General features: G+C 39.3%; 1 protein-coding gene across 1 annotated transcript in view; it reads left to right on the top strand.

Moving 5' to 3' along the window:
• The window catches only part of LOC121327682 (tumor necrosis factor ligand superfamily member 11-like), an 8,915-nt gene extending 590 nt beyond the window's left edge, over positions 1–8,325 (top strand). Inside the window, exons 2-4 of the mRNA XM_041271826.1 lie at positions 1,296–1,391; positions 6,450–6,612; positions 6,788–8,325. Coding sequence (XP_041127760.1) covers positions 1,296–1,391; positions 6,450–6,612; positions 6,788–7,212 — 684 coding nt within the window. The 3' untranslated portion in view covers positions 7,213–8,325. The remainder of the gene's footprint in view (positions 1–1,295; positions 1,392–6,449; positions 6,613–6,787) is intronic.
• Positions 8,326–10,270: the final 1,945 nt, after the last annotated feature.

Genomic DNA, 10,270 nt, shown 5'->3' with positions numbered 1-10,270 from the left:
TAGGGACACAATAAAAGTTTATGAAGATTTTCTACTGCAGTGGAACTACAGTGGAAGGCACTAGACCACAGAGTGAGGCAATTGGGCATGTGGATATATACCTGTGATCTGCAAACAATGCGTTACTTTTAATGTGTTCCCTGGGCACACGGTGAGGACTGTTTAGCACAAGGATATACTGTGTATGGTGTTTGATTTTGATAAATGTTTTAAAGAAAAAAAAGACACGCTGCACATAACGCTTGTCCTTTTGTGTTTGTTATTGTATCCCTCCTCTTAATTACCATTCACACCAAGGTGATTGTATTTGGAGGTTTCGCTTTTGCTACGAGGAGTGGGGTAATCTATAGAAACCATTCTTATGCTGAACAGCAGTAGAGTTTTGTATGAAACTGCATGAGGGGGTTCCAGAAATTGATGCTTTAAATCTGGAACCCCCTTCTTTCTCCCTGTTGTTCAGTCGTGGTGTTTAAAAACATGTAAACCCAACCTTGTGCTGACAGCAGTGGAAAACTTTTGTCGGCTCCCATGACTTTCTTTTTTGGTGAGGGCTTTTATTCTCATTCAAACAATGGGAGCTGTGTTTATTTATACAAATTACAACTCTCCGCTGATAGAATATAAATTAACACACACACTGGAAATACAAGAAGTAGTGAAATATCTGCCTTTAAAAAAAAAAAACTTAACTTTCTTACGTTTTTAAAGTTACAACCGTACACTTTCTGAATTTAACTTTGGACTATTTAAGAATATTTAATTTGCGAGTCAAAGTTTCCTGATTTTAATTTAAAAAAAAAGAAAAGAAATAGAAGTGGTTAATTTTGGCTCGCAAACAGATACTGAAAACATGAGCTGGAGGTGACTCGTTGGTAAGTTAGAGTCGTTTATGAGTGTTTGGTAAACAGGGAGTAGTAATTATTTTCGTTGGTAAGTTAGAGTCGTTTATGAGTGTTTGGTAAACAGGGAGTAGTAATTATTTTCCTGGCCCTGCTCAGAGATGCTTGATTGTAGAGTCTGAAACAGTGCCTCTGCGCTATTGTCTGTCAGTCTAAGCTTTCACATACTCAGTACCCTGAGTGTGTGCCTCAGACTGTTCTGTGCTTAGGAGTTATTTTATAGGGGCTCCGTTCACAGCCATACCATTGCTTCTCAGAGAGTAATAATAATAATAATAATAATAATAATAATAATAATAATAATATAATAATAGGGAATAAGTAGGGGTTCTAGAGAGTGTTTAACTGTAGTATCTACATTTGCAGAGAAACAAACTCTAAATGTGTTTATTACAGGTATCTTCAAACTGTTCCATGCAGAATAATGCACAATGCTTGAATGAATCTCAGTGGAAAGCAATACAAGATTTGCTGGAAAAGAACAAACAAGAGGTAAGTGCTTGTCTTCTCTTAATTTTATCACAGGTGTGTTTACAGTCTAATGTGAACTGCTTCCAGGAAACCAGGAATGCACAATCAAACATGCATACTACTGTTTAATAACCTTTATTGCTACCTCTGTCATATTATTAAAGCCTCATAAGGTTCTAAAAGTATTTTGTACGTTTAAGAAGATGGTGCTAATGGGAATGCCATCTCTTCACAGGGTGGCAGCTTGCCCTACCTGCTGGAACCCACTGTATCTGTTTTATTTTATTTCTATATTTTCTCCTGTTTTAAATGGACATAAAACATGTCCATCTTTTCTTGCAACTTGCGCAATCTACAACCTCCTGCTTTTGCAGCTGATGGGACATTGCTTTTTGGCTCACAGAGTGATAAAGTGGCAAACAAGTTTCAAGCAAAAGAAAGTGTGTGAACCTTGCAGCTAAGAGCAGAACGGACTAGTGTAGATGTGCTTTGTGATAAAGGGAGTGCACAGAATGCTCTATTGTTGAAAATGCAGTAACCAGATATGGTCTATTTCAATTACTCAATAGGGCCAGAGAGTGCGTGGTTGTGCTGCATAGTGTCACTGCTTCGAATGCTGTTTGACCAATCAGCATGCAGCATTCTAACACTCTAAACGTTTTGTATCACTGCGGCTTTAACACAGTAGTTTAAGAGGTGGCTTGTATTGTAGTCTACAGGTTAACCATTCCTAATCATTCTGCAAAACAGAACATAACAGTGGCAATTGACCCAGATCTGAATAGGTGCATTGGTGGCCATACACCACCTGAACTGGTCACCAAAGGGCTTCAGTCATTCGTTTGAATTAAAATACACAAATCTGAGAGAAAAAGATATCAAGAAACATGATGAAACAGTCCATAACAGTGCTTGCCACATGCAAGACAGCAGTGGCATTGCCCACATTAAACCTGTGTGTACCAGTGCTCTTCCAATTAGTCTGTGTTGAACAAATGATAACACATCCTTTTTGTGTTGTTGCTTGCCTCAGAGTTTATTGTGCTTTTTTATGTTTTTTAAAGAAAAGCACCCAGCTGTAAGATCAGGCTGAATGGTCACTTGTATGGTGCTGCCTCTAGAATAAGCTTCATGATTGCAGCTATCTCTCCATGCAGTGCTGCAGAATGGTAGCAAACTGCTTTACTTCAGTGTGCTTCTGCTTTTACTGCATTGTAACAAACTGGGACTGGTTGTAACAGGGTATTAGCAAAGTAAAAGAAGCAGTGTGAAAGTGAAATCAGAGCTTGGGATACAAACCCTAATGTTCTTTGCAGGATTGTGTTTTTAAAAGCATTGTATAATGTGTGTAAGCTCCTGTATAGCGTTTTCGATCCATACCACTGCTTACAGTGTAGCTTTACTGATGACAGTCTACAAGTTATTTTTCTTTCACTTTCTGGCATTTCATGGCGATCAGATGTATAATAATGTGTTAAATGTATAACACGCTATCAAGTTACTGTAATTAATAGTTTGGAAATGGAAAGGCTATTATAATGTCATCATAAATAACTGCAATGGCGTGTGTATTTTCTTTTGTAATCCACACTTATGAAAAAGAGTGCAGAGAGAACTGGTACTATACATATGTTCTACAGATTACTGATATTTTGTTGTAGAAATACTAAAAGAAACAAACAGATTATTTGACACAGGCTTTATTACTTTAGTCAAAACTTTTGTCCCAGAATTGTATTAGTTTCTTATAACATTTCTACTGCTAATGTTTTTATTTCTTTATACTGTGGTGACAATGACTTATGTATGTTTATAACCACCTTTTGATGTTGCTTATTATTTTACATTATACTTTTTTTTGTGATGTCTACTCTCAAGTTTCCATGTTGAATTTTTTTACACTACTGTATGCTAGGGAAAATATAAAATAATTACTGAACACATATGAACAGCAAGCGAGAGCTGCTTACAAAAGCGCAAGTCTCTTCTTGTTAAGTGGCAATATAGTTTCTTTACTTTCCATACACCACATGGCTAATTACACACGCCAGCACTCAACACTGAATTCCATATAAAAAATGTTAGCAATCCATAAATCCTATTTACGTAAGAGACACATCCCCTCAAAGTGTGAATGCATACAGAGGTTAAAATAGACTGTATTGCTCGTAAATGACTCTACCGTCCACACGTTAACTAAGGACTCTGTTTCTGCTCCCAGCTCTTCTTGTGCTAGATCTTGAATCAGATCCACAGATGGGGGAGCCGGCAGGAGGATTCAAGCAGCAATAAAAAGCTGTTTTAATCCACCTTTGTTTTGTGGTACTGATAGCGCTTTATAGAGAGAAAATACAGTCTCATCTTAAGGTTCATGTAGTGTTAACCTTCGAAAAAATCTTTTAAACCCTATATGGGGCACGGCAGCTTTAAAACTACTAAAAAGGAAGGAAAATAGCCCATGAAATAGAGCTGGTAGGATAAGCTTTATTGGTTAGCAAAACTCTACTGGGGAAGTGACTGACAATTGTGACTAAGTGTGTGACTCAGGAAGACCTAAAAGCGAGTAACTAGTAAAGACAATAAATTAACAGGATGATGAAAGCATTGGGCAGCCTCAAGTGTGCACTGTCAGCATGAGTTTCACTGAGATTTGTTAGTTTGTGGGATCCTTTTTTAATAATGGACGAGAAAATTAACAAACACTTTTAAACCACGTGGTTAGTAATCTTAGTCATTATGCAAATATGTCTTGTTTATTCTGACTGAATCAACACACCACTCATCTGTCTCAGTGCAGTGAAAGTCTGCTGCAGTGTCTTTATGGCAGCATGGATTCCTGTCTCAGTGCTGTGAAAGTCTGCTGCAATGTCTTTATGCCAGCATGGATTCCTGTCTCAGTGCAGTGAAAGTCTGCTGCAGTGTCTTTATGGCAGCATGGATTCTTCTCTGACGTCAGTCAGGTTTACATGCTGCAGTCTGAACTGAGTCAGGTTTTTTTTTTGGAGAACGCAACAAGGCCACACCAAAGGTATTGATGGGAGGCATGTGGCCAAATAAAGGTGCAATTAACCTGTCAGCAATGGCTTCTATTGCCTAGTGACTTGTTCTGTGAACCTTACTTTGGTTAACCCATTCAGATGGATGGAGAAAGTGATGTGCTGTATGTAAAACAGGCAGATTTAAATGATGAATGTATCGCAGAAGTCTGTTCTATGAAATAATGTACATCCAGTTTAGTTTTGAAAATTGGAAAGGGTGCAGTGTCCCCAATATATCTATACAGAGTTTCACACAGGAAGTGCAATATGACTGAAGAGTGGCCAGAATGCAGCGCTAGTTCTCAAAAGCCAGGAGAATTGAAACCTGTAGTATAGGGTAACTGTGAGACATAGCGGCTTTCACTACCCCCTCATACTGTAGGATTAGAGGCGTGTCATTACAGCAGTACACACCATATTGCCATACCAAAGGCAGCCTTCAGGACAAAACAGAAAAGAAATGGCTCATTTGTTAAAAAAAATTGGAATACTGTGGGACGTGATTACATGTAGGCTGTAGGAAATTAAAAACAGAGAAAGGAAATTGCCCAATTACAATGTTATGTGAATGCTTTAACGTGGCACCACAAAGTATTGCTGTTATAAGAGCTATTATTAATTGCTACTGTGCCAAGCAGTACTTGAGACAAAATGGAGGTTTGCAAAAGTGTATAACGACCCCACGCTTCATTCCTCCTTTAAGTGAGAAACATTGTGGTCTTTTCTAACAGCCCTTAGCAAGGTTCTTAACTGAGAATTTTTATTTTTTTTGCACGAGTGATACTTTATACGTGAAGGTTAGTATTTGAATCTGTGTCAATCTTAAGGACTATGTTGTGAAGATTCCTCCCTCTTATACATGAAATATGTATTTGACCCATGTCTAATATCTTGGGAGACGGCTATTCCATTCTAAAGCCGCTTCACCCTCTGTTGAAGCTTCCTGGGCCTGGGTTGTGAGGAAACACAGAACTAACAGAACAAGGTTTTAAATCTAGTTCATGATATCTATTGTACACCGTAAATGAAAGTAAAAAGCAATACAAGCAACAAACTACAGTAACACCGCACCATTGATAAAGATGCCCACTCTAATAATAAGCAAAAACACTGATTGGTTAGCACCATGGTAAATGTGCTTTATACTGTATATCACTGTAGTTTACAATGCTTTAGCAAGATTTATACTGTATATCACTGTATTTAACAATGCTTTAGCAAGCTTTTTACCTTTGCTGCATAGAGCAGCATTCACCTCGACTCCTGTGAGAGCTGTATGCTTGGCTGTGCTTTGTTTACACCATACCACACTTCACTATGGTAAACCGTGGTATACCACATCACTTTGTTGTAAGGGGTGCAGTTGACCAATACTTTTGAATGTCTTTTCAGACAGTTTTATTACTTAACCCTTCTTTGGTGTTGCAGGTTGCCAATGCCACAAGAAAACTTTTGTCAACCAGCCAATCAAGCCTTGAAAACAACCACAGATGTTTTCTGGTGGCTATTTTCCATCACTCCAAAAAATGATGAGGTGGAACTTCTGTCTAAAAAAACCCCAAAACTAATATTTCAAACTGTTTCTGTGACTCAAACAATGATCTGGGGCTGTTTTGTGAGGTTTGCTATGTAATTCCACTGCTGCTCAGTGAACTCCTCTCTATCTACACGGGTAACGGCTCTTTGGAGAGTCTGAACTGTGCCAGGGACATTTCTGCAAAGCAGCTCATCCAGCTCATTGCTTTGGGTATGCTGCGCATGCATGCATATGCTCTTGCTTCACTTATGCAGTCTTCATAAAAAGCCACAAATGTGATGCTATAAACCTCTGCATTTAATGTGCTCAAAGACAGATTAATAAGTAAGTTCTGTATTCGTTATTTGCCAGATAATGTTTCAGCGTGACGCAGCCAAGAACCTGAAAGACATCAAATTAAATAAAATGATACTTATCAGGAGTCTGTTGTGATGTGAAGTTTACAAAAATAAATCTGGAGGTACAATGAATAAAACTGATTCATCCTTTGTGTTTTTTTGGCAGAGTTTGGCTCCTGTTGCAGATGCTCTTATAGGTCCTCGAAGAGAATTCAGAGTACCTGAACGTCTACACTGCAAAACAAAGAAGGATCAGAAGCAATCTGCGCTTCCTCCTGAGAAACCTTCAGCACACCTACCTATACGAGCTGACAAAAACTTCATTCAAAGTAAGTGAGATTGTCTCCTTGGATGTGCTTGATAATTGACTGTTCAGTTCCAATAGGAAATGGTAAGAGCGGCAGAATTTAATTATCTATCCATTCACTGCAATTGAGCTACAGTTGAACCTCAATCCTGGCAATAGTATGCTTAAGCTTTGGTTTCTTTTTTTGTATTTTAAAGACACCACTCGACCAACTATGATATACTGGGACTCGAGCAACGGCTTGGCACATATACATAATATGAGCTATTCAGATGGAAAGATCAAAGTCAACCAGGAAGGACTCTACTACGTGTATGCCAAGACATGTTTCAGACATAATCTGGAGGTATCTGAGGAACTCCGAGCTGTGGAGAACGGGATTCAGTTGCTGCAGTACGTTTATCATATAAAACATACGCGGCAACACGAAAATCTGCTTCTCATGAAGAGTGGGAGTGTCAAGCACTGGAACAAACATGTCAAATTCAGACTCTATTGCATACACCAAGGAGGCCTCTTTCCATTAAAGTCTGGGGACGACCTGTTTGTTAAAGTGTCCTATGCATCGTTACTGGATCCAACACAAGAGGCTAGCTATTTAGGAGCTTTTAAACTGGAATAAGTTATTTTATACAGAACATGTAAAAATTCCTGCCTTATGAACATTCTTTTGAGAATAACGAAGAACCACTGAGCTCACAAGAATAATGACTTTGTTTTATTTCTTACAATTTTTACTTTTTGCCTTAAGTATTTACTTTCACAAAAAAGTGTGCTTTTTTTCATATGGTTAAAATCAAATATTATATTTGATGATAATGATTTTAGGGTTACTGTTAATTATGTATTATAGTGTCTGTTGGCACATGAGATTTAAGATATTGTCTAGTCATTTGATGTTTTGTTATTGAGCCGTTGCACTTCTGGAGTTCCTGAGGGGGTAATGCAGCTCAGAATCGGTTTCGTTTAAAGCGAATACCTTGTTTCCATCTTCATGTGAAGCCCATGTTTTGCACTTGGTGGTGGTTGATTGTCTGTCCACACTTCATTTGGTAGGCTGTACTGTCCATGTTAGATCTCAGGAGCTAGGCATGGTTGAACCACTTTTATGGAAAGCGCATCTGGAGTTATAGAGAGTCGATGATTTAGTTTGTCACTTTCTACCCTCTGTGTAGAATATTCACCTTGATGCTAGGTGGCAAGGTGCTAATAATGCAACCACTTGTGGGGGCTGGATCCTCTCCATTTGTGGTACAAGCAACACCACAGGTGCTAATCTTGTTTTGCTATCTTAATTCCAAAATATGCCAAAAAGAAAACAGGCAAAGGTGATTTGTCATTTCTTTGGCTAATGCATTCTTTGGCTGAGGACCTTTGTAAACACGATGTTGATAGTACAGGTCCCCATCCTTTTCTTTAACTAGAGAGTCTAGCCTCTGGCATGGAGAGACATGGAGGTATCTATACTACATACATGAACACAATGCACTGTAAATCACAGTATTTCTGTTTGCTAGTGGAAATAAGTGTATGCCAGTTATATGTATTTATTTGAGTGTAGAACAGGTGGAAACAAGTTAAAGTGTGAAGGTCTGTGTATTTATAAATTGTCAGTGTTTTGAAAGAGCGGCAGACTGATCTTACAGCTGAGCTGATTGTTTCCCATTTAGAGTTTAAGATTTTTTTTCTATGTTATTTATATCAGTTAAAGTAATAAAATAAATACTTTTTTTAAACGGTCTGTAGTGTTTTGTATGGTGTGTGGTGTTATCAGTTTGAATGTGTTTGGCTTGTAACTTTTGCACATGGTGTGAACCTGCTTTCAATACTCATTCAACACTAAGTAACTTTACAGTGGGGACTTCCTGGGTACCACTGAAAACAAGGCCTCGGTCTCTGTGAGGAATTATTATATAGAAAGGTTCTTTTGCATTGAAATATTTTTCAGATCCAATACTATATATTACTAGCACTTCCTGTGCTAAGGCTTTCATTGCTGTTGCCGCAGGAGTAAACCCACCTACAACACAGGAAGTCAGTAAGCAGGCAACAGCAAGTTTAATCCAGTGTGTTGCCCCGTGCTCTTTCACAGGTTTGGTTTTAATCCAGTTTGTTGCCCCGTGCTCTTTCACAGGTTTGGTTTTAATCCAGTGTGTTGCCCTGTGCTCTTTCACAGGTTTGGTTTTAATCCAGTGTGTTGCCCCGTGCTCTTTCACAGGTTTGGTTTTAATCCAGTGTGTTGCCCCGTGCTCTTTCACAGGTTTGGTTTTAATCCAGTGTGTTGCCCCGTGCTCTTTCACAGGTTTGGTTTTAATCCAGTGTGTTGCCCCGTGCTCTTTCACAGGTTTGGTTATAATCCAGTGTGTTGCCCCGTGCTCTTTCACAGGTTTGGTTTTAATCCAGTGTGTTGCCCCGTGCTCTTTCACAGGTTTGGTTTTAATCCAGTGTGTTGCCCTGTGCTTTTTCACAGGTTTGGTTCATTCAGGGTAGGCCATATTGATTAGTATGTTGAACATGTGTATTATATTGTTCACTGTCTAAAGCTGAGGGAACACAAAAACACTTTTTCAGGAACAGTGGCTTGAAACCTGGTTCCAGGAGACTTGGAGATCTAGTCTGAGGCAATTGTCCTGTGTCAAACCCCAAGTCTCCCCTGGTGTGCCATGCAATAGCCTAAAAACTAGCCTCCTGAAACCAAGTTCCAAACAACAAAGTGGCTTTGTGTTCCCTGAGCTTAAGAACCTTTGTCTAATTCATGTCTCTCAATATTTCACAACAGTTTAAAGCCAGCTAGAGACATACTGTTACTGGGGATCACTGTAACTCCTTCAGCTCGGAGTACCTGTAGTCCGGATCAGTGTGTTTACATACCAAGCGGCTGGTGGCTGTGTTTACACTCGCGGCTGACATCTTGGATGTGGCAACATCGTTCTTTTCCACTGGGGTAGGAGAAGGTTCACCTATCAATTCCCATGTGACTGACACAGCCACGTCTTCTTCTAAACCATGGTGGTGTTCTCATTCCTCAAGCTCCTGCAGCTGTGTTGGCTTGCTACACCCCTTGTTCATTCAAGCTACGTAACCCACTCAGTACTATGTATGTTTCAGGGCATTGGTTGTTTTTTTGAGAAGTCAGTCATTACATTTATATGACACCAGAATACAGTAACTGACAAAGTATTGTTCCTGAGCACTACTGATCTTTTTTAATCTCTCACACGTTTCATTTTGTTTATTTATTATTGGATCATAATTTTTCATGTCATCATAACTGTTGCTGTAGGACAATGGCAGAAATAAGCCCCAGCCTTCTTAATTCAGTTCAGTAGCAGAGGAGAGCCATTCACAATGGCATTTCATAATAGACTCCTACTTGCATGTGTGCTGCAAGCGAAAGACTAGCCCACAACAAACCCAGTAAAACAAACAGGATACAGAGATTCATTTAGCTAGGCCCCTCCCCACAAACCTCTCAAACTGGCAGGCCTGGAATTTAGTGCCTATGGGGGCTAGCATGACTGGTCACCCCTAACGTCAGTCATGTAGTTCTAGGGGGCGACACCAGAAGGGTTTTAATAGAAGCTCTGTGGCTGTCGCTCAATGAGAATTGACAGGATGGTAGCCCTCAATATAAACACAGCCACCAAGCTTCAGAGGAGTTAGGCATGATCCTGAAAGAG

Source organism: Polyodon spathula, chromosome 15, assembly GCF_017654505.1.
Source record: "Polyodon spathula isolate WHYD16114869_AA chromosome 15, ASM1765450v1, whole genome shotgun sequence".
In the NCBI taxonomy this organism is placed as follows: Eukaryota; Metazoa; Chordata; class Actinopteri; order Acipenseriformes; family Polyodontidae; genus Polyodon; species Polyodon spathula.
This window is presented reverse-complemented; position numbering and strand designations above follow the sequence as displayed.